We start from the raw sequence: 22,515 nt of genomic DNA, 5'->3' as shown, positions 1-22,515 counted from the left end.
AACAGCTAAGGACGAAGCAGGCTTGTGGAATAAATTGTGTGTCCTAAGTCACTTTAGTCATGTCCAACTCTGTGACTCCTTGGACCGTAACCTGCCAGGCTCCTCTGTCCATGGGATTTCCCAAGCAAGAATACTGGAATGGGTTGCCCTGCCCTCCTCCAGGAGGTCTTCCTGATCCAGGGATTGAACCCTTGTCTCCTACATCAACCTGCATTGACAGGTAGGCTCTTGACCACTAGTGCTACCTGGGAAACCCAGAATAAATTAACCTACCCCAACACTGCCTTATGAGGTAGGCACTGTTAAGAGTCCTCTTTTAGGGATGAAGGTTTTAAAAAAAAGCAAGACTCAGAGAGTTTAAATAACTGGCCCAGGTGACACAGCTGGGTCAGAGCTGGGATCCAAACCCAGCAGGTTCCAGAGCCTGAGGGACTAATCGCACCAGTTCCTGAAAGAAAGAACTGCAGTAAACGCACATCAGAGGAGTTGTTCTGGAGCAGGGCCGCCCGTGGCTCTGTCTGTCTTCTGAGGACTCAACTCACCTTTCCTCCCACCTTCTCACAGCCCAAACTCATGTTTCCCTTTCAGTGGTCTGAGGGTCCTGGTACAACCAAGTGAAGGGCTGCTGGGGGAAGAAGGACAGCCACGCTATCCTCTACCTTTTCTATGAAAAAATGTTGCAAGTAAGAAATGTCCTTGCATCCTGACTTCATGGCATTTTTCTCCCAGTTACAGACCCAGGAGAGACACGAAGAAAAGTGAGGTGTAAAGGTTTGTCTATACAAAGCATTTTGCAGGCCAGCTCCACTTCTTCACCACCTCACCTGCAGCTGCCATATTCCCAATGCAGCCCGGGCTCCAACTTTCCTGGACCTGGCAAGAGGCTCCCGCGTCTTCCCTGGATCAACCCACCCATGTCCCCCAGAAGCTCCCGTTTCAGCCAGAAGATCCCACTCTGTCTCTCCAGGCTCCTCCTTCCAGGATCACTACCTCCCTGTTATCTACTCTGATTTCCTAGGGAAAGAATTAGGATCTCAATTGGAAAGAACTAGTGAGGAAGAATAGGGCTATTTTGGTTTGCTTTCTTATGATATTAAAGCTTTATCATTTTAAATACAAGTTTCCCATTAGTAGCATCTCTCGCATGTGTGATCCTGGTTCACAGCCTGCTTCGTACATTTACAGGTAACATAAACCTATGGCCAGTGTTGCCCTGGCTGCGGGTGGTCACGCCCAGTCTCCTCTCCTCCCCCTGCTCCTTTCCATCCTCCTGCTTGGTTGGGTGTCCAACCCCTCTCTCCACCCACCCTCACTCTCAGCATTCCCAGGTGTCAGCATAGCCTCCGCCACCCCAGCCCCCCGCCCTGTGCCTGACTGAGGGCCGAAGAGAGTGGCCAGCAGGGTCAGGACAGACATGTGACCCCAGTCAGGGTGGCCAGGGAGGAGGGGAGCCCTGCAGGAGCCCAGAGACCCCCTTACTGGGTGACTTCCACCCCCACCTGCAGCCTCTTCCCCAGAGGGTCTGGGGCTCTCATGAGGCCCCTGTGCAAACAGGTGTCCTCATCAGGCCCTGAGTCCGGTCATCAGGCACATGGCTCCACACGTGCTCAGAGGAAAAGTGGCGTGTCTATTTTGAGAGACACCCCTCTCCTCCCAAAGAGCATCTTATCTGCTCCTGGGTGAGCGTAGTTTCCCAGATGAGACACTTCCCAGGGCCATGCCAACTCTTACTTGCAGCACGTGGTATCTAGTTCCTTGACCAGGGATCGAACCCAGGTCCCCTGTGTTGGAAACGTGGACTGTTAGCCACTGGACCACCAGGGAAGTCCCTGCATTTTCAATGGCCATGTTTAGTGATTTGAGATGCATAAATCCCCATATATTAATAAGCATAACTTACTAGAATTACTTTTAAACATAAACTAACAAGTTTTAAAACACTGTCTTTAACTGTTTTTAAACATTTAAGAACCCGGGCTGAGTTCTCTAAGGTTTGACCATGCTTGCATTTTTTTCTTGAATAAAAAAAATATATATCTACCACATCTCTTCCACTCTCCCCCACAGGACCCAAAACGTGAAATTAGGAAAGTAATGGAATTCCTGGGGAAGAACTTGAAGAAAGTTTTAGACAAAAATGTCTATAACACTTCGTTTGTCATCATGAAAAATAACCCCATGACCTGCTGGGGTCCTTTAATGGACCGGAACCTTGTGGTACGGAGTTAGCGATCAGAAAGTAAAAGAGACAAGGAGGCTGATATCCCTTGGTTTACACAAAGGACCAATATTGTCCTTGACACAGGGCTTGCATCACTCACCAAGGTACCAGGCGCCCCGTCTCGAGGGGGTCTTAGAAGCCCGGGCAGAAAAGTGAGCACGACGGGTCTCCACGCTCCAGAAAGTCAGCCAGAAAAAGATAGAGAGAGAGAGAAAAAGAGAGAGAGAGAGACAAAAAAGACCCGGGAACCTAAGCTCTAATGGAACAAAGGTGCTTTAATGATTTTTCTATGAGTATATACAGGCTGCAGTACAAGAAACTTCTTTCGGGAATGATAGAGATCAGAAAACCAAACATACAGCAACCGTTACCAAGGGAACAAGGGGTAATGTTAGTCACAAGGTCAGGACACAATCCATATCTCAAGAAAGGGGAACGAGACTAAGCAGTTTTGTCCTAAAGAGAATGTTTACTAAAGGAGACCCAAGCCTGCCTCACACAATGACCTCAGTCCCTGGGAGCAGCGTGCTGTTCCGCTTGAAGAGGGACAAAGGACTCATGAGAGACCGCACGTAGGAATCCTCCCGTCAAACATTCTCTGACAATGACCAACTACATAAATGATGCCAAAATGAATCACCAACTGTCTCCATTCATGAGAAAAGGTGATGTTTGCCTGCCCCTCTGCCCCCTGACAACAGACAACTTTTCTGATCCACAGTGGTTTTCTACCCTTCAGGCTTGGGAGTCGCGGCAACAATGTCTTCTGAAGTGAGTTCCTCAAAGTCTTTTTCTGAGACAGCCCATGCCTCGCCCTCAGAGAGGAGTGGGAATCCATGCATGGTGCCTACTCAGTCATATCCAACTCTTGCAGCCCCACAGACTGTAGCCCGGCAGGCTCCTCTCTTATGGGATTCTCCAGGCCAGAGTCCTGGAGTGGGTTGTCATTTCCTCCTCTGGGGATCTTCCAGATCCAGGGATCGAACCCGAGTCTTCGGCATCTCCTGCATTGGCAGGTGGACTCTTTATCACTGTGCCACCTGGGAAGCCCACCACTGTGAAGCACCGGAGTGTAAGTAAGTTTCTGAGAAGGAACTTGTTTAGTGCTGTTTAACTCAGAGCTTCAAACACATACTTGACCCAAACTCTTTCTCAAGTGAAGCCTCTAATCTCCAGGGAGCTCTTGCTCCTCCCAGTACATTTTGGAGGACGGTGCGAAGGTCACTGGCCTTCAGACTTAGAAGGGTGGTCTTCTAGTTATATCACTTACCCAGGAATGACTGCGGAGGCACAGTGGGTCTCGGAGCCTGGCCAGAGCCCACCCTAGGCAACCACATTGCCACCTCCTTAACAGACTTCATGAGGTTACAATTATTTTAGGAAAATGGAAAAAAAGTTCCTAGTGCATGTTGTTTAATAAAATAAGCAAAAACTTAAGGCTCAGAGGAGACATTTTCTATCTAATTTGATCATTAATGAACCTGGTTCTTTTTTCTATTGGGAAAAAGATATTGTCTATTTGTCCATGTATTTATAGGCACAGCAAGATACTATACATGTTGGAAGGTCTTTTCCTTAGCTGTGGAGATTTTTTTCCCCAGCTTCATTTAGGGATGATTGTCAAGTAAAACGGAGAAGGCAATGGCACCGCACTCCAGTACTCTTGCCTGGAAAATCCCATGGACGGAGGAGCCTGGTAGGCTGCAGTCCATGAGGTCTCGAAGAGTCGGACACGACTGAGCGACTTCACTTTCACTTTTCACTTTCATGCATTGGAGAAGGAAATGGCAACCCACTCCATTGCTCTTGCCTGGAGAATCCCAGGGATGGGGGAGCCTACTGGGCTGCCGTCTATGGGGTCACACAGAGTTAGACACAACTGAAGTGACTTAGCAGCAGCAGCAGCAGCAGCAGCAGTCAAGTAAAAAGTGAGTATAAGGTACACAGCGTGACATTTTGATGTATGTACACACTTAGAAACAATCACCACAACCAAGCTGATAATACAACACACCCATCATGGTTACCCTATTTGGTGGGGGAGTGAAAACAACTGAGCTCTACTTTCTTAGCAAATTTCAAGTATACAATAAATTATTGATTACAATCGCCACGTTGTCGAGTAAGTCTCCAGAATTTATTCATCTCATAAATGAATGTCTGCACCTTTGGTCACATCTCCCCTGTTCCCATACCCCCAATAACACCACTCTACTGTTACTATGAGTTCAATTTTCTTAGATTCCACATATAAGTGAGATTGTGCAGCATTTGTCTTTCTATATCCGGCCTGTTTCACTGAGCATAATGTCCTCCAATGTCACCTATGTTTTCACACACGTCAGGATTCCATCTTCATTAAGCCTGAATAATATTCCCTTGCACAGGCACGTGATCCTCTCTGTGAGCTTATCCTCGTTTGGGCTCCATGGTGCAGCTTTAGGTTCTTAATTAGACTCTGAAGCCTTCCCAGGGCTATTTTTCTTCATGGATGGCTGGCTGTTCTTTGTGCGAGATGAAGGCTTGTATCTCCTACTCCAGGCTTCCCTGTCACTTCAGATGGTAAAGAATCCACCTGCAATGCAGGAGAGCCGGGTTTGATCCCTGGGTTGGGAAGATCCCCTGGAGAAGGAAATGACAGCCACTCCAGTATTCTTGCCTGAGAAACCCTGTAGACAGAGGAGCCTAGCAGGCTACCGTCCATGAAGTCACAAAGAGTCAGACATGACTGAGTAACTAACATACACACACACACACACACACACACACCCCTACACACACATACACACACACACTCATCTCCTACCCAACCATTTTTTGCTGATGTCAGTCATCTAATTTTCTTGTAAGCCAACTGATAAATTACAGAACTGTATAATTTATTACCCCTAGAAAATTAAGCAGATCTACATTTCACATGAAAATAACACTACACAGACTTCAAAGTCTTCGTGAAGCAGATGACACAGAGAAATCAAAAGAGAATAGCTCTATATGGAACCTCCGGCCATTTTTCGTTATTAAAGCTTTAAATTTTTGAATACTCCATTACATAAGCATGAAATAGAGCTGACCAACTCTACTATTCCTTCAGATTCTGTTGTTTTGTTTCAACTACATGTTAAGACAGTGACAATTCAAGTTGGGAAGGGGGGTCCTTGGTTGTGTTCAACTAGGAACAGGGCCTGAACATGGCCTCTGAGATACAGAGGACAGAAGATGCTTGAGGTTGCAGCCCTCCGTTGACCTCTGAGGAGAAGACGAGAAATTGGGTGCAGTTACCTTAAGTGGAAAGTTAGATGAACTCAGGGTTCAGGTGGACCAGGTGGGTCAGAGGGCTGCAGGGCACGACACGGAGCATTAGACAACCAGGTCTGGGTTTACTCCCTGCCTGAGTGTCTCAGGACAGGACTATTCACAGGTGCCTCACCTGTGAGATGCAGTAGGCACATCTGTAGCCTCAAGTCTCTCTCAGCGTCAGGAGGACCACCGGCCAGTGTCTGCATCAGAAACTTCAGTGCTGAGAGGAACGGGCTTACCTACACGCAAAGCAATTCAAGTTTGTGAGAATGTCTCTGAATGTGCTGTCCACCACTCTTGCCAGGAGTCATCAGAGCTTGGAAAAATCAGTTCACTGATGCGCAGACCAAGAAGTTTAATGAAGACTATGAGAAACACATGGCTGACACCTCTCTGTCCTTCCACATGCACTGTAAGAGGCAGCCTACGTGAAGCAGGAGAGAAATCTGTTTCCAAAACCACCACTGGCTCATATGACCCAACACGAGGGTCTTTAAACGATGACCTGGGCATTCTTCAGCCTTGAATTCCTGACCCATCTTTTGGATGAACCCAGTGTGATGTCAGTTATCCAGCATCTATATACATCATTTCCTTCTCTCTCTGCAGAGTTCAGTCTTTAGGTGGATGTCAGGATACCAACATGTAATATATTACCTCATACACATGTATCACTTCTGTTCCTTCTATATATCCTATATATCCTCTTTCTATCTTCTGTTATAATTTTCTTTGAATTCAAACATTTCTTTCAATCTTTTGCCTCAAAAATGCCAGCTCCATTCATTTGATAAACTGTGTACTGGGTGCCTTATTCATGCTGGGGAGGGAAGGGCATCAAAAGATGATAAAAACAGGACTTTCCTGGTGGTCCAATGGTTAAGAATCCACCTGCCAATGCAGGCAACACGGGTTTGATCTCTGGTCTGGGAAGATTCCACATGCCACGGGGCAGCTAAGCCCGTGCGCCACAACTATTGACCACAAGCGCCCTAAAGCCCATTCTCTACAACAAGAGAAGCCACTATAGTGAGAAGCCTGCATGCCACAATTAAAAAGAAGCCCCCGCTCGCCTCAACAAGAGAAAGACTGCAGGAAGCAATGAACACCCATCCCAGCCATGAATAAATAAATAACTTAAAAAAAGATGATAGTGACTTTCCTGGTGGTCCAGTGGCTGAGACTCCATGCTCCCAATGCAGGGGGTACAGATTTGATCCCTGGTCAGGGAACTAGACCCCACATGCTGCAACAACTAAAGATCCCACATGCCACAACGAGGGCCCGATGGGACGGGATGCTCACGTCCCTGTCCCTCCAGCCTCCCTGTGCTGAGGGTGCGAATAAGTAAAATGTGGTGGACGCACATCTCAATCACAAAGCAATCAACTGGAAGCAGCAGATTTACACGTGGCAACAAGAAGATGTCTTTGAAACGCTGTGCTTAGAGGGAAAATGTGAGGAAGCAAAAGCAGTGAATAACCCAGTATAGTTTATAGGAATTAAACACAGTCAAACCAAAAAGATTCATTTTGCAAGAACACATACAAAGCAACAGATGCATGCTAAATACCACAGGCTCTGTGGAGGAGGGGACTGGGAAGGAGAGCAGCCCCGCCTGGACCAGTGATGGCGGCACGCCGTGAGCCAGGCCTCCATCCTCTCCACTCCCCACATGGATCAGCCTGTGTCTACCATGTCTGTGTGCTCCTGGGACCACTGGCAGGAGACTTCTTAGAGAAGACGCACGATCATGTAATGACGATCACGACATCTGCAGATGTGGGCACAGAGACAAGTCATCAGGCTGTCTGAATGCCTGAACATCCATCAGTCTCTCTCCTGACCAGCGGACTGTGAGGAGAAGCAATGGACAAGAAGCTTCCCTTGCCTGGACCCCCCAGCCCCCGACTCCAACATCCAGGACATCGGCCCTGCATACTGCTTCTGAGAGTAGCGTCCATCCCACTGAGATGTCCTCCTAGGATGCCCACTCTGCTCCCCAGGACCCGGCTGGCACGGGCTCCTGTGGGACCCAAAGGTGGTGGGGTGGGGTGGGCAGAGCGCGACCCAGAGGAGAGGTCTCAGCTGCATCACCCCTGGGCTTGGATATCACTTACTGCTCTCTCGAGTCCCTGCACATCCTCTCCAGTCACCAGACGTGACTGAGGAGATAATGAGAGATGCCTGGGGACTAAACAGCCCCCAAACACCCTATTAAATCTTCACCTCACCTCGTTGCTGTGAGACCAGCAGCAGGAGACATACAGACAGATAAACATCCCAACAGACGTCAGTAGCCATGCGATTCACAATTTAGAGACAGAGGCATGGAAAGGAGAGAGGGAATGAGAGAAAAAGAGGTGGGAAGGCCAAGATCAAACTGAGATGTTTCACATTAACTGTGTGCGATGCTTGTTGATAAAACTGTCGTAAGTACTTGTCAAGTGCTTTGACACATACAGGCAAACCTCGAGGGTACTTTGGGTTCATTTCCAGACCAAGGCAGTGAAGAAAACGTCAAATAGAGTCACCAGGATTTTTTGGCTTCTCAGCACATGTAAAAAGTTATGTTCAGGGCTTCCCTAGTGGTCCAGTGGTTAAGAGTATACCTGCCAGTGCAGAGTAGGTGGGTTCGAACCCTGGTCTGGGAAGATCCCTTATGCCACAGAGCAACCAAGCCCACAAGCTGCAACTACTGAAGTCCTTGAGCTCAAGAGCCAGTGCTCTGCAACAAGAGAAGCCACCACAGTGAGAAGCCCTCAGAACACGACGAGAGAGTAGCTCCTGCTCACCACAAGTAGGGAAAAGCCCACGCAGGATCAAAGGCCCAGGGGACAGTCAGAAAAGAGGGGCCAGGGAGAACCAGAGGACGACAGGGCAGGGTGCCAAGACGGCAGGAGGACTTACATGCCTCGATTCCTCTATTAATCCTGGGAGACTAAAGGGGCTCAGAAAAGATTAAATAATTGTAAGCTTACACGACTCTTGAGGGGCAGCACCAATCCAACCCCAGATGCTTGAAATTCCAAAACAATGTCTGCCAGACACAGACTTGGCACCAGACGATTTTATAACTAAGTGCAGCATTTATTTAATCCTCCTGCATTTGTGAGAAAGTATTATTGCTTCAGTCCATGGGGTCACAAAGAGTCAGACACGACTTAGCGACAGAACATCATGAAAGGAGAACAGGAAACATCCATGCAGCCATGGTAATTTTTCAGGTTATGTGAAGCCTTCAGCTTCCCCTGGTTCTGTCTCAGCCCATGTCCCCAGCACACAAGGGACTAAACAAAACTGCCAGGATGTGGCTAAGCTCCCAGTTCTCTATGCTGCTGGCACACAGACTATGAAGACCAGAGGAGAAATTTAACCAAAAATTATAGATGATTTTTCTAAGTCTGTTCGAATGCATGCTAGGGCCAGGAATTCCACCTGGTAATCTTGATCCCAAGTGTCCCTCCATCTCCCAACAGCCGACAGGGAAGCTGAAGGGCAAGGCAGGCCCGGGAACCCCCGAGGTCACAGTCACGGGACATTACTCACAGTTAAGATTCTTGACCGCACTCCCTCCCCGTTGCCCAGCAGTAAACACACTCTGTCACTCACAGGGTCAGGGGCTGTTAAGAGCTCTGTTTTCACAAAGGAAAGTCAGGGTGTGGGGGCAGAGCAGTCAGCACCCCGTGTCCGGCCCTCAGCTGGGGGAACTGGTGCAGGGCTCGGAGCAGGCGTCCACGTCTGGCTCTCATCACAGAGACTGGCTGAAGCCACAGGCTCACCTGATCCTCCCCCTCTCCCCACGGTTGTGGCCCATAGACCTCACCCTCGGTTCTCCAGTTAGTTTCACTCTTTCCTTCTGCCCAGGACACAGGAACCAGGCTCAGAGCTGCCCACAGTGAGGATATAGGCAGTGGAGGACACTGGGCTGAGTTCAAACCACAGCCCCAAAGGACAGGAAGGGGCCACCATCAGGGACGTGGGAGACACCCAAATTCAGGGACAGGCTCTCCAGAGGGGGCACTTTGGGGAGGATATTAGAGAAGACCTGAAGGGGGCACAGGGCATTGGCCCTGCAGAGCGGTAATGTGCATGGCCTGGGGTCCTGGGTACCACAGAGGTCCCCACCTAGAGGCCCCCGAGGGATGCTCTGAAGCTCTGGGTTGGAAGGGATTGAAGCAAGAAGTGAGACTCCTGCTCCAGGAACAGCATCTGGAGCTGCTGGGGGCAGGGGAGGCATCCCAGGGAAGTTCTCTGTCCATTCAACTCAATTCTGTCTTGACACTGACGACCCAGGGTTAGCACAGACCTGCAGGTCAAGGATAAAATCTTTCACAAGATCCCCCCACCACCCTTCACATGCAATCACAAGCCTTGTGCACCATCTGTGCTGCTGATCAACCTGCTCTAAGGGGTGGGGGGGAGGCAGGGGGAGCGTCCCCACACCCTTATAGGTTAGAACCCACTGAAAGTGCTACACCTACGATTACAGTTGTGTCGTACATAGACAATACAAATTGGGACAGTGAATGTTACATGTGCAGGGGTCAGGCTCTCAGGGGAGAGGGGGCAGAGCTGTCTTGCCCTGTCCCTCATCCTCAGGGAGCCTCCAGGCAGCCCCTCCCAGAAAGCATCCACATGCCCAGCAGGTGTGATCTCCCTGACAACCCAGGTGGGGTCCACAGGGACTCCCAAACAGCCAAAGGTTCCAACTGCTCAGGAACTTCTTTTTGAGACACAGCATCAGGAACCAGAAACAAAGACCAGATGTACTTGATAACACCGTGAGGAGAAGCAGGAGGGCTGGGTGGGTCTGCTCTTGTTTTGCTTTTGTTTTTTCATGAGTTTTTTTTTTTAATTAATTGTTTTAATTGGAGGTTAATTTACAATATTGTGGTGGTTTTTGCCATACATCAACATGAATCAGCCACGGTGTACATGTGTCCCAACATCCCATCCCATCCCTCCGGGTTGTCCCAGTGCACTGGCTTTGAGTGCCCTGTTTCAGGAATCAAACTTGGACTGGTCATCCATTTCACATATGGTAATATACATGTTTCAGTGCTATTCTCTCAAATCATCCCACCCTCGCCTTCTCCCACAGAGTCCAAAAGTCTGTTCTTTACATCTGTGTCTCTTTTACTGTCTTGCATATAGGGTCATCATTACCATCTCTTTAAATTCTATATATATGCATTAATATACTGTATTAGTGTTTTTCTTTCTGACTTACTTCACTCTGTATAACAGACTCCAGTTTCATTCACCTCATTAGAACGGACTCAAATGCATTATTTTAAATAGCTGAGTAATAGTGCATTGTGTGTATATGTACCACAGCTTTCTTATCCATTCATCTGCCAGTGGACATCTAGGTTGCTTTCATGTCCTAGCTATTGCAAACAGTGCTTCAGCAAACATTGGGGTGCATGTATCTCTTTCAATTCTGGTTTTCTTGGTGTGTATGCCCAGCAGTGGGATTGCTGGCTTGTATAGCAGTTCTATTTGCAGGTTTTTAAGGAATCTCCACACTGTTCTCCATAGTGGCTGTACCAGTTTTCATTTCCACCAACAGTGTAAGAGGGTTCCCTTTTCTCCACACCCTCTCCAGCATTAGTTGTTTGTAAACTTTTTGACGGCAGCCATTCTGACCTGCATGAGATGGTGCATCACTGTGGTTTGATTGCTCTTGTTTTTGAAGCGGTCAGCCAAGAAGGGTTGTGGTGGAAACAGGGGGCGGGTGGGTGGAAGAAAACAAAACTGCAGGAGCCAGGAATGATTCCAAGGAAAGGAACAAGCAGCATAAATAAACACCAGGGCTTTGAGGAAAACAAGTGGTTCGCGGTGGTGGTGGGGGGTGGGGCGGAGGCGTTGTTGGGATGGGGAGGGATCCGGCATCAGCCTGGGAGGTGAACTCTAGGAAGAAGTCAGAGGATGTGCCTTCTGTAACTCTGTGGCTTTCAAACATGTTTTATTGCCTGTGAAGAGACCAGGGCTGATACTGACACCAAACAGCCTACAACAGGAAGAGAATCATTCCTATTGCAGCCTCCTCTATTTCAGTCTTAAAAATAACACTGCTGATTCCCTACCCCCACATCTGTGCTGGGAGGCTGGGTCTAAGCTCTCAGTGTTGGCAGCACAGAAACTTCCCTCCAGCCTTTCAAGGAAGTGAGTCTCAGCTGCAACTTGTAAGACCACCTGCAGATTTCCTGCAACTTTGTAATGAGCTTAAAATTCCCAGAAGAAACAAAGAGATCTGTGAATTATTTTGTGAATGCAGAGGAGGACTGCAAATGAGGTGGCCCTGACTGTCGCTAAGGGCACAGAAGAGTGGCTGAAGGCGCAAAGGCGCCAGGGGGCGGGAAGCCGCGGTGCTGCCCAGAGCAGAGGGCTAGGCAGTTACGTCACTGCCCCTCCGGGAGGCGGCTACAGCTCGTCAGAAGTGCTTTGTGCAAAGTCCTAAGCCAGAGTTCCGCTCCCTGGCCAGGCCAGCTGCCCCTCGACGGCCAACTCCAGGCGGGGCCTGAGGTCTCAGCCCTGCCCTGTCTGTAAGCTGCCAAGCACACAGCTCTGAGCTGTCTGAGGGTAACGCTTTCCCGAGCTAAAATTTCTGACCCCTGACATTGGCCTTGAACAAGATGGAGGATTTGCAATCAGAGGGCATGAGTCGCGTGGCTGTGGACTACGTGGGAGGCATCCTGCAGCCCACGCCCACCTGTGACACCTGGGATCAGATCTGGAGCTTCCAAGCCAGGCCCGACGACCTGCTCATTTCTACCTACCCAAAAGCAGGTAGGCGGCAGGGACAGGGGCAGGGGAGGTGGAGGGAGGGGCAGGGACAGAAGCAAGCAAGATGCAGCACTGAGGATGTTGAGAAATCCACCGGGCTTTGAGCAGAAAACCATTGAGTGGGCAGAGGGATACGGCCAACACAAATCACGGCGGTGGGGGGCGCGGGGGAACCACACAAAAAACATTAAAATGACCTACACGTCTTAAGAATTTAATACTTCCCGTGAAGTCCATGTTGTTTACTTCCCTGCAAGACAGTAAATCAAACAGTCTGAAACAAAGGGGCCAGACTTGTTGATTTACTTGTTATCAGGGCAGACCCTTACAGCAGAGCCAGACCGGGTACCCCCAGCTGGTGGGGGGAGCGGCTGAGCGGAGAAGGGAGCTTATGTTCTGCAAGGCTGAACTCATAAGTCCCCCTGCTCAGGGTCCCAGACCTACCCTCTGCAACTCCACCCCTCCCAGTGCTATGTTGTGAACCTGCTTTTCTTATTTCAATAATCAATTTAACAAAGTTACTGCAGAAACAGGACAAACGAGCTCAGCCACTGCGTTATATAAAATTTGAGGATGAGCTGGGATGAGGAGTTATCTGCAGCTATTTGTGTGCATCTACAGTCAGGCCAAAACACAGTGCTCAGCTCACACCCTATTGATTTTGCTCTTTGCAAAATCAATAACTGTCAATAATTTCTGCTACATTTGTTCATGGGCACACACACACATACTCCACCCACCCTTTGACTTTATCTGTACTGATGCAGATGGGGCCTTAGACTCATGTGTCCACTTGTTTCAAATCAGCCCTGACTTTCTGCTATTACTCCTCATGAGTTTGTTCAGAATTAAAATTTTCTAAATGTGAGTTTCTGAAAGTAACCACTGGTGGGGAATCACATCTCACTGCCTTATTTCACTCATAATTCTACTCTATCACCATAATTTCAGTACAGTGCTTACTCTTTCATCTTTTTCCACCTACCAAAAGTGAGCATTGAGGTTTGGTTCACTTAGAGTTTCCATGGGTTAGGGGGATTACAATCTAACAACAACAGAAAGAAAAGTACTTACCAGTTAATGCAGTATTTAACCAGTCACAAAAACTGCATATGCTAACAAAGGCTGTATTGATAAAAGGGAATAAGAAACAAGCTCAGATGATGTAAAGGTTTTCACCTAGATTTTTAGCAGAATAGTAAACATTCTGTGACTGAGCAGAGATACACACTTTGTAGAATCACTGACCTCTGACCCCAAGGACCAGCTGACGTTGAACTTCCAGCTGCACTGGAACCTGCCCCAATGTTAGCCCATGGCTATAAATTCAGAGTTGTTGTTTAGTCGCTAAGTCATGTCTGACTCTCTGAAACCCCATGGACTGTAGCCCACCAGGCTCCTTTGTCCATGGAATTCTCCAGGCAAGAATACTGGAGTGGGTTGCCATTTCCTACTCCAGGGGATCTTCCCAACCCAGGGATTAAACCCACATCTCCTGCTTGGCAGGCGGATTCTTCGTCACTGAGCCACCTAGGAAGTTGCCAAAATTCATAGTAAACACACAAAACTAGTATAAATGACTCTAACTTCCTTTGAGTTGATAGCTAAAGAAATACTGGTCCTTCAACCCGTAATGAAGAGTTGGTGCCAGATAAAATTAGAGACCAACTCATCTAGGAAACAAAATGCCACTGCTATTTGATCTCCTGACACGGATGTGGTCAGACACCTAGTTCAATAGGTCTTCAAGGCTGCAAAGTAGGTGGTAGCCCCCACACTAGTCAGGATGGGGCCCATATAAGTGACCAAAACTGGAGACGGAAGCCCTCCTCCAGGGGTAGTGGGGATGCAGCTTCTGGATCGAGCTCCGAGCTTGATCCAGATGTGTGCAGTGGCTTCCACACATCTTGTACCTGGTGGGGCCACCCTCAGACCACTGTCTCCTTCTTTTAACTCTCAGAAGGTCAATCAGTCTCAGGGTGTTCAGAATCTCAGTGGCAAAGGAGCCTAGGAATGCACTTTCTAACCTTCAGGAAAAACAGGACAGCGTGAACACGGAGACTAAGCCCTAATCACTCGCTCATTTAACCAACACACAGCAAAGCCTCCTGGGTACCAACCTCAGGCTGTGCACTTGGGAAACAGTCTGAAGATTACACAGGGATGACCCCACATCACAGTTGGGTGAGAAATACTTCCACTCCACTTCCACTTCCACTCCACTCTGAGGAACAATGCCACCAACTCAGTAGCAAGACAACCTTAATGAATGGCTGTGACAGAGAAAAGAAGAACTATCTATTTAGGAATCTTATATCCACTCCAAACTTGAGTCTTTGCCTAAAAATCCCATATTATGATAACACAAGATATAAACAAAGAAGGATGTTTTCTGAATTCCACTATAAAGCAGGCTTCAATGTTTACACAGTTGCCCTAACAAATATTTGCTCACATCCTAAGAAATGCGGGAGATAATGTCTGTGCCTCCTATTCTTACCCATGGAACAAGGAACAACGTGGACGCAGGAGATTGTGGACTTGATACAAAACGGGGGTGATGCCGACCAAAGCCAGAGGGCACCCACGCACGAGCGATTTCCCTTCATTGAGTGGATAGTCCCTTCCCTAGGATCTGGTGAGTACAGCACGGCTGCACCTGACCCCAGGTCTAGATGTACTCCAAAATTTTTACTAGCCAGCAACCCTCTCAGGCTTCCCAGGTGGTGCTGTGGGAAAGAATCCACCTGCAAATGCAGGAGATGTGGGTTCCATCCTTGGGTTGGGAAGATCCCCTAGAGAAGGAAATGGCAACCCACTGCAGTATTCTTGTCTGGAGAATCCCACAGACAGAAGAGCCTGGTGGACATAGCTGAGTGACTAAGCACAGTAGCCCTTTCAGAATCCCAGCTGTTCAAACCACCACCAATAGACTTCAGGACTCTTTTTCCCTGTCTGGCCATGGCTATACTTCAGACATTTTCTAACTGAGTTTCTGTTCATACAAAAGTAAGTTAAGGGACTTACCTGGTGGTCCAGTGGCTAAGATTCCGAGCTCTCAATGCAAGGGACCTGGGTTCAATCCCTGGTCAGGGAAACTAGAATGCACATGCCACAATTAAGACCTGGTACAGCCAAATAAATATAAATAAATATTAAAGTAAAAATAAATATTAAAAAAGTTTTAAAATAAAAGTAAGTTTTGATTCTCCAATTAGAAATTAAGTTCATTCCACAAAGATGAGCCTAGGTAAGATAATTTTATGATGGAAGGGTTTGAATTTTTTAGGTTCTTATTTATTTGGTTTATTGTTATGGTTAAAAGCTGTTCTAGAGACTTTGCTGCTGGCCAGTGGTTAAAATGGTACTCTCACTACAGGGAGCATGAGTTCAATCCCAGCTGGGGAACTAGAATCCCACAAACTATGTGGCAAAAACAAAAACTGCTCTAGCCAAAAACCCCATTCTCTCATATGAAGCCACAGAGAGTTACAGGTGATCTGGAGTATTCCTAATGTAGTAAAAATGGGGCAGCAAGTTTCTGAAGCAAATGGAGAAAAATAATGTAAAGTTGTTGAAAACTAATTTCACAGGCTTGGAACAAGCGAATGCGATGACCTCACCCCGGATATTGAAGACACACCTCCCCTTCCACTTGCTGCCACCATCTCTCCTGGAGAAGAACTGTAAGGTAGGGAGCCAAAGGAATGCAGAGTTGGCGCCTTAGAAGGACCTCAGACTGGTCTTCAATTTCCTCTTAAAACACTTCACTTGTTAAATTAAAAACAGAAACAAAACAAAAAAGTCCACTGGTCACATATCATCAATACGCAGATTGACATGAATCCTTTCCACCTCCCACAAAGGCCACAGCACAGAAACACAGCATCAGGAAAACCCACCTGTGTGGAATACGCCCACCCTCACATCACTGTCTGCTGTTCTAATCCTGGTTTTGCTTCTCCTCTTCCCCTCTCCGCTCCTAGATGATCTACGTAGCCAGGAACCCCAAGGACAACATGGTGTCTTATTACCACTTCCACAGGATGAATAGAATCCTTCCTGCTCCAGGCACCTGGGAAGAATACTTTGAGAGTTTTCTGGCTGGGAAAGGTGGGAGCTTGGTTTCCATCCTGTCTCAAAATCCTCAACACTCTATAAAGAAGGTGTCAGTTCCTGAGAACAGCAGGGACTCTACTGGCTTTCAGTTCAGTTCAGTTGCTCAGTTGTGTCCGACTCTTTGTGATCCCATGGACTGCAGCACGCCAGGCCTCCCTGTCCATCACCTACTCCCAGAGTTTACTCAGACTCAGGCCCATGGAGTCAGTGATGCCATCCAACCATCTCATCCTCTGTCATCCGCTTCTCCTCCTGCCTTCAATCTTTTCCAGCATCAGGGTCTTTTCAAATGAGTCAGTTCTTCGCATTAGTATTGGCCAAAGTATTGGAGTTTCAGCTTCAACATCAGTCCTTCCAGTGAATATTCAGGACTGACTTCCATTAGCTGGCTTTACCATGAAGGAATCGCCAGGGTGACCTCCTCCCTCCCTTCAGGATCCTCCTCCCGGGGCGGGGGTGGGGGTGGGCGGTGTACTTGTCACTGGGTTTCTGTGACTCACTGCCCTGTTTCTGGTCCCATCCTGCAGTGTGCTGGGGCTCCTGGTACGACCACGTGAAGGGCTGGTGGCACGCCAAAGACCAGCACCGCATCCTCTACCTTTTCTACGAGGACATGAAGGAGGTGAGGACCAGGCCACCTAACAAGTCCCCATTTGACCATAAATGCTTCAGTTGCAATGTGTGCACCCCATCGGGGACCCTCAGGCTGCAGTCAGGCACAGGAAGTGCTGTGTTTCACTGGCTGCCCCATCCACCCATCACAGCGCACCTGGCACATCATGAGTTTCCATATCACAATCTCACCTGAGCTCCCTGGAACTCTGGGTTATGGGACACCTTTTCCTTACAGGTAGAGGATGGCAAACATGAGTGATGCCTTTTCTCCCCCCTTGCGGTGTGTATTTTAAAATTCCCATTAGAAGGGAAAAACTTTGTAGTACATTTTGGTTTTTTTTTCTTTCATTAGTGCTAGAGGAATGACAGGGTTTCAAGAAACAGTTTAAGAAATTCAGTGCAGTGGGAAACACTATGGACTCTCAAACCCAAGTTCTGGCTTAATGCTTGCTGGCAATTCTTCTTTGTGAAGATGCTTGACATCTAGGAATTTTGATGTTAGAAGTCACTAGAGAGGAGATAGTAATACACGCTACAAGAGATGCTATCAGGACTGAAGGAGGTAGTGTCATGAGAACTGATGGTAAATGGTCATCTACCCAGCATTTTTGTGACTCCACTGGGTCTGTACAGAACAACAATCTGTGTTCTTGGATTTGTAACTGAGAGCCTGATTTTTGAAAAGTACATCACAGACAGAAGCAGGAAACAGGCCGCTGTGGCCAGGTCCCCAAAGCTGCTGTGACGTCTGCTCTCAGCATCAGTTCAGTGCCTCCCCCGGGGGCATTTATCAGATGGGCTGGAGCAGGACATTTGGACCTGACCCTGGACATACTGCCCCATGGAGCATGTCCCACGCACTCCAGGTCACTGTGTTTCAAGCATCTTACTGACGTGACCCAGTTGACATGTTAGAGCAAGAACAGTGTAAAGACTCCAGTTAATACAGAGAACAGTACGAGTCACCACATCTAAATGAGTCCTTTCTGAAAAGCTGAACGTGTGTGAGATACGATTTTTAAAAATTTTAACTCATGGCATGTTACTGATTACTATTAATTCATTTCAATATTTTTTAAGACTATTATTCATTGATACACATTATCTTATACCAAGTCTTTTCTTTTGACTCTGCTCATAGAACCCAAAGCATGAAATTCAGAAGCTGGCAGAATTTATTGGAAAGAGCTTAGATGATAAAGTTCTGGATAAAATTGTTCACCACACTTCATTTAGTGTCATGAAGCAGAACCCGATGGCAAACTACACGTCGATTCCGGCTAAATTCATGAACCACTTGATTTCTCCATTCATGAGAAAAGGTTTTCAATGTTTCCTTTTGGCCATAATCCTGAAGGAACTGTCCAATATTTCATAGTCTCTGGGGAGTTCTCTTTCTATAGAAAAGAAAAATAAGATTGATAATGAAGGATTCTGGGAAAAGAACAATTTAAGAAACCACAGATGAAATTAACGTTCAGCCACAAGTGGAAAGTGAGATTTGGTGTCTAGGTCCAATGGCTTATCCTCTTGTTCCCTCTGGAGTTCTGGCTGATAAAGTGAAAAGATACAGAATCGAGTCAGATGGAGCAAAGGATCCACTTTATAGAGAGTTCCAGGATGTCAGAAATGTCCATTCATTCAAAACTACTTCCCAAGTGGTTACTGTGTGCCAGACTCTGTTCTAGGTAATGTTCAGAGCAGTGAACAAAACACAGGAAAGTTCCAGCCCTCGTGGAAATTATATTCTAGCCAGAAACAGGAAGCAAATGAAAAAAACATGCAGGATAATAGATGACAGTATAGAGAAAAACCAGCCTGGGAAAGGTAACAGGGATTGCAACTGGAGAATTGGGGGGAATCTTCCTTTCTCAAAACGGCATGTGCAGTCCCTCCACTAGCAGGCCTTGTTTGTTCTGCGGGCAACATCATGTTAGCACAGACCTTGCTTCAGTGGGCAGGAAGGACACACAGGAGTGGCCCTCAACCATGCTGCTCATACAACCTTGCCATCTCCCGACCCACACACCAGACAGGTGATCCTTCCTCCCTCCTGGAGGAGACCCTGCCGGGCCAGCCAGAGGAATGTCTCCAGGTCAGGGGGTAGAACTCCTCATACAAGAGCAGAACAGAGAACCACCCCTCCCAGCACCCTGTCCCCTACACCCTCCTACCCCACTCCCACCACAGTACTGACTCCCCACCATGACTGTTTCAGGGGTCGTCGGGGATTGGAAGAACCACTTCACTGTGGCCCAGAATGAGAGATTTGATGATGATTACAGGAAGAACATGGCTGACACCACCCTAACCCTCCACTTTCGATTCTCGTAAGGAAGAAAAAGCACCAGATTTAATTGGTGTAAAAGTTGATTACCCTGACCCTGTGATATTGAATTCAGGTGGCTGGACTAGTGCTTCTTGTGTCTGCTTTTGTTCACCCTAGTAAAAGATGGAGCTAACAGAGGTTGGGGCCAGGTGGAGGGTGGAGACTTACAACCCTGGCATCCTTGCTAATGATCATGATGCGTCAGTTTTCTACATACCACATGCATGTGAACATGTTAAATATGCTCTGGTCATCACATAAGAATATACTAAAGTTTTCAGATGAAGTATTGGTTTAAGCAAATTTGTAAAACAGCACTAAAATGTGTTAATAGCTACTATTTCTTGGTAGCCAGTGGTTTCTTGGTAGCCAAGTAACCATCATCAGGTGACTGTTTTCCCCTGAAACTTTCTCATTCACTCCAGGCTTCTTCCTTCAGTGCCTCTACCCCTGTCCCTCACCGCTGCCTCTGCATTTCGCTGGACTCCCTGCCACTCCCAGCCAACCCACCCCAGACTTGCACCTTGACCCACCTCTCTGCAGCCCCTCCTCAGTTGTGTTCTAATCCATCAGCAACACCTGTCAGTGTACCTCCAGGATGTCTTACCTCTGCAGCTGCCCTTCCAGTTCAGAAGCCTCTCCCTTGCCTATAAGCTATGTAATTTTTTTCTCTGTTCGTCATACATCTGCCAAACTTCTTTTCCCACAGCAAGATTCTTTACATTTCTCTTTAGCTCAGAATCTTTCGATGATTCTGATGTTTGCTGCCTACAAGATACATCCCAAGCAATTTTAGCCATCGATTCAAAGGCAGCTACATGGATGACTTACCTTATGACATGGGTGACTTACCTTCCAAACCGCCTGCCAGCTGGATTTCATGCTGCCAAACCCCCTCCTCATTGCAGCAGAGAGCCACCTCACTGGGTCCGAGCGCATCTTGCAGGCTCCTCCCCACCCCAACTAGTCTTACTGTCATCCCACCTTCTCCAGACGTTTCCTTTCCTTTCTCTCCACCAATTTAAAACAAATAGCAAGTTCACTAACCAGCACAGGCCTCCCATCTTCCTGCCAATACTGCAACCTGAAGGACCATCTGCTCTTTGGAAGTCTTTCACACATAATTCTTATGTGATTAAGATTAAAGTGTATCATTAAATCTCTTATAGGTCTGTATTGTCTCTTTTGTGCTTATTTAAATTTTCATTTGCTCATTTCTTCTCCAAGAGAAGGACATTGCTAAATACTTCAATGCACACCAAATGGCAAGAACTGAGAACTAAGTAACTGAAATACTCTATCAGTCAAGGAAATCTAAAAAGCCAACTTCTTATATTCTAAGTAGTCCTATACCAGTTATCTTCTAGAGTTTACTGTGTTAGCCACTAGCTGCATGTAGTTACTTAAATTATTTAAAATTTGAAAAGACACCTATACCCCAATGTTCATAGCAGCACCATTTACAATAGCCAAGACACAGAAACCTAAATGTCCATTGACAGATGAATGAATAAATAAGATTTGGCATGCGCGCACGTGTGTGTGTGTGATGGAATGTTACTCAGGTATAAAGAATGTAATCTTGTCATTTGCGACAACACGGATGGACCTGTTAGATTTTACACTAAGTGAAATAATCAAAGACAAAAACCATATTGTTTCACTTACCTGTAGAATCTAAAAAACAAAAACAGAAACAGATTCACAGGTACAGACTGTAATATACAGCACAGGGAATATAGTCAATAATGCAATAATTTTATAAGGTAACAGACTTATTGTGGTGATCAATCCACAATGTATATAAATGTCAAATCACTACACAGAACACCTGAAACTAATACAATATTGTAGGTCAACTATACTTCAATTAAAAAATTTTTTTAAATCTGGTCATTTTCAGTTTATAACCTTGGGTTTACATAAATAAATTGTATTGTTTTCAAAAGAATTACATTTTAAAATGCTTAGACTATTACACTGAAATATTATTTAAATGAAAATAATAAACTGTCAGACACATTTAAAAAAATTAAAAATAAATTTAAAAGTTGAATATGTAGAGGCAGAAAGCAGAACTGTGGTTACTGGGGACTGGAGGCGGGGTGGGGGGGGTATAGGAATGTCGGTCAAAGAGCACAAAGCTGCAGTTATGTAGGACAAGTAATCTAGAGGTCTGGGGTCCAGCATGATAACTATAGTTAATAAGACTGTACTGGGAACTCTCTGGTAGTCCAGTGGTTAGGACTCCGTGTTTTGCTGCTGTCAGTCTGGGTTCGATCCCTGGTTGGGGAATTAACATCCAGCAACCCTCATTGCACAGCCAAAAAAAAAAAGTACTGAAAACTAGAAATTGCTTAAAGAGTACATTTCAGATGCTCTCATCATACATGTAAATACATGGAGAAGACGTTAATTAGCTTGACGGTAGTAATCACTCTGCTGTGTATATACATACATGAAATCATCATGTACACCTTATAAGTAACGTAAGTGAAAGTCGCTCAGTCATCTCCGACTGTTTGCGACCCCATGGACTATCGCCCAATATGCTCCTTTGTCTATGGAATTCTCCAGGGAAGAATACTGGAGTGGGTTGCCATTTCCTACTCCAAGGGATCTTCCCGACCCAGTTGTCGAACTCAGGTGTCCCGCATCGCAGGCAGATTCTTTACCATCTGGGCCACCAGGGAAGCCCTGTACACCATAAAGATACACAATTAAATATATACAATTATTGTTAGAAAGTAAAAATATTAAAAGAAAATGAAACAGATCCCGTTATGTAACATTGCATTACTTTCTCCATAACTCATACCTCTGTTAAATTAACGGTTTCCGTGCTTATCATCTGTCTCTACCACTAGTCCAGCAAGGAGACCTTTTTTGTCTTAGTTACAGCTGTACTTCCCCCAGCAGAGCACTAGGTGCACAGAAGATGCTCTGTTACTGTGCGGACTGAATGAACCAGTACACAGCATCAGCCTGTACCCCCAACACACACACGCACATGCACACACACACACACACACTTTCACTGTTCCTGTTCTAGCCCAACCCAAAGTCTATAACAACTAGGACTACAGGATGACCTCCTTGGTCTCTGAGCCAGTGGGAAGCACCATGCTGAGCTCCTTGC

The 22,515-nt window shown here is 46.8% G+C and overlaps 1 protein-coding gene across 1 annotated transcript; it reads left to right on the top strand.

Moving 5' to 3' along the window:
- Positions 1-11,874: 11,874 nt before the first annotated feature.
- On the top strand, positions 11,875-20,548 carry SULT1C4 (sulfotransferase family 1C member 4). Its single transcript, XM_020902426.2, has 7 exons — positions 11,875-12,316; positions 14,826-14,951; positions 15,907-16,004; positions 16,300-16,426; positions 16,960-17,054; positions 18,189-18,369; positions 19,266-20,548. The coding sequence occupies exons 1-7, from the start codon at positions 12,163-12,165 to the stop codon at positions 19,379-19,381; spliced, it is 897 nt and encodes a 298-aa protein (XP_020758085.2). The 5' UTR covers positions 11,875-12,162; the 3' UTR covers positions 19,382-20,548.
- The last annotated feature ends 1,967 nt before the right edge of the window (positions 20,549-22,515 follow it).

The sequence above is a fragment of the Odocoileus virginianus genome, chromosome 2 (genome assembly GCF_023699985.2).
Source record: "Odocoileus virginianus isolate 20LAN1187 ecotype Illinois chromosome 2, Ovbor_1.2, whole genome shotgun sequence".
Lineage (NCBI taxonomy): Eukaryota > Metazoa > Chordata > Mammalia > Artiodactyla > Cervidae > Odocoileus > Odocoileus virginianus.
This window is presented reverse-complemented; position numbering and strand designations above follow the sequence as displayed.

Bases quoted from the DNA above. Each gene is read 5' to 3' on its own strand.
- SULT1C4 (XM_020902426.2), top strand. From the start codon at position 12,163: ATGGAGGATTTGCAATCAGAGGGCATGAGTCGCGTGGCTGTGGACTAC. The intron at 14,952-15,906 runs GTGAGTACAGCA...CTAATTTCACAG, and splicing joins AGTCCCTTCCCTAGGATCTG to GCTTGGAACAAGCGAATGCG. The intron at 17,055-18,188 runs GTGAGGACCAGG...CTCTGCTCATAG, and splicing joins TCTACGAGGACATGAAGGAG to AACCCAAAGCATGAAATTCA.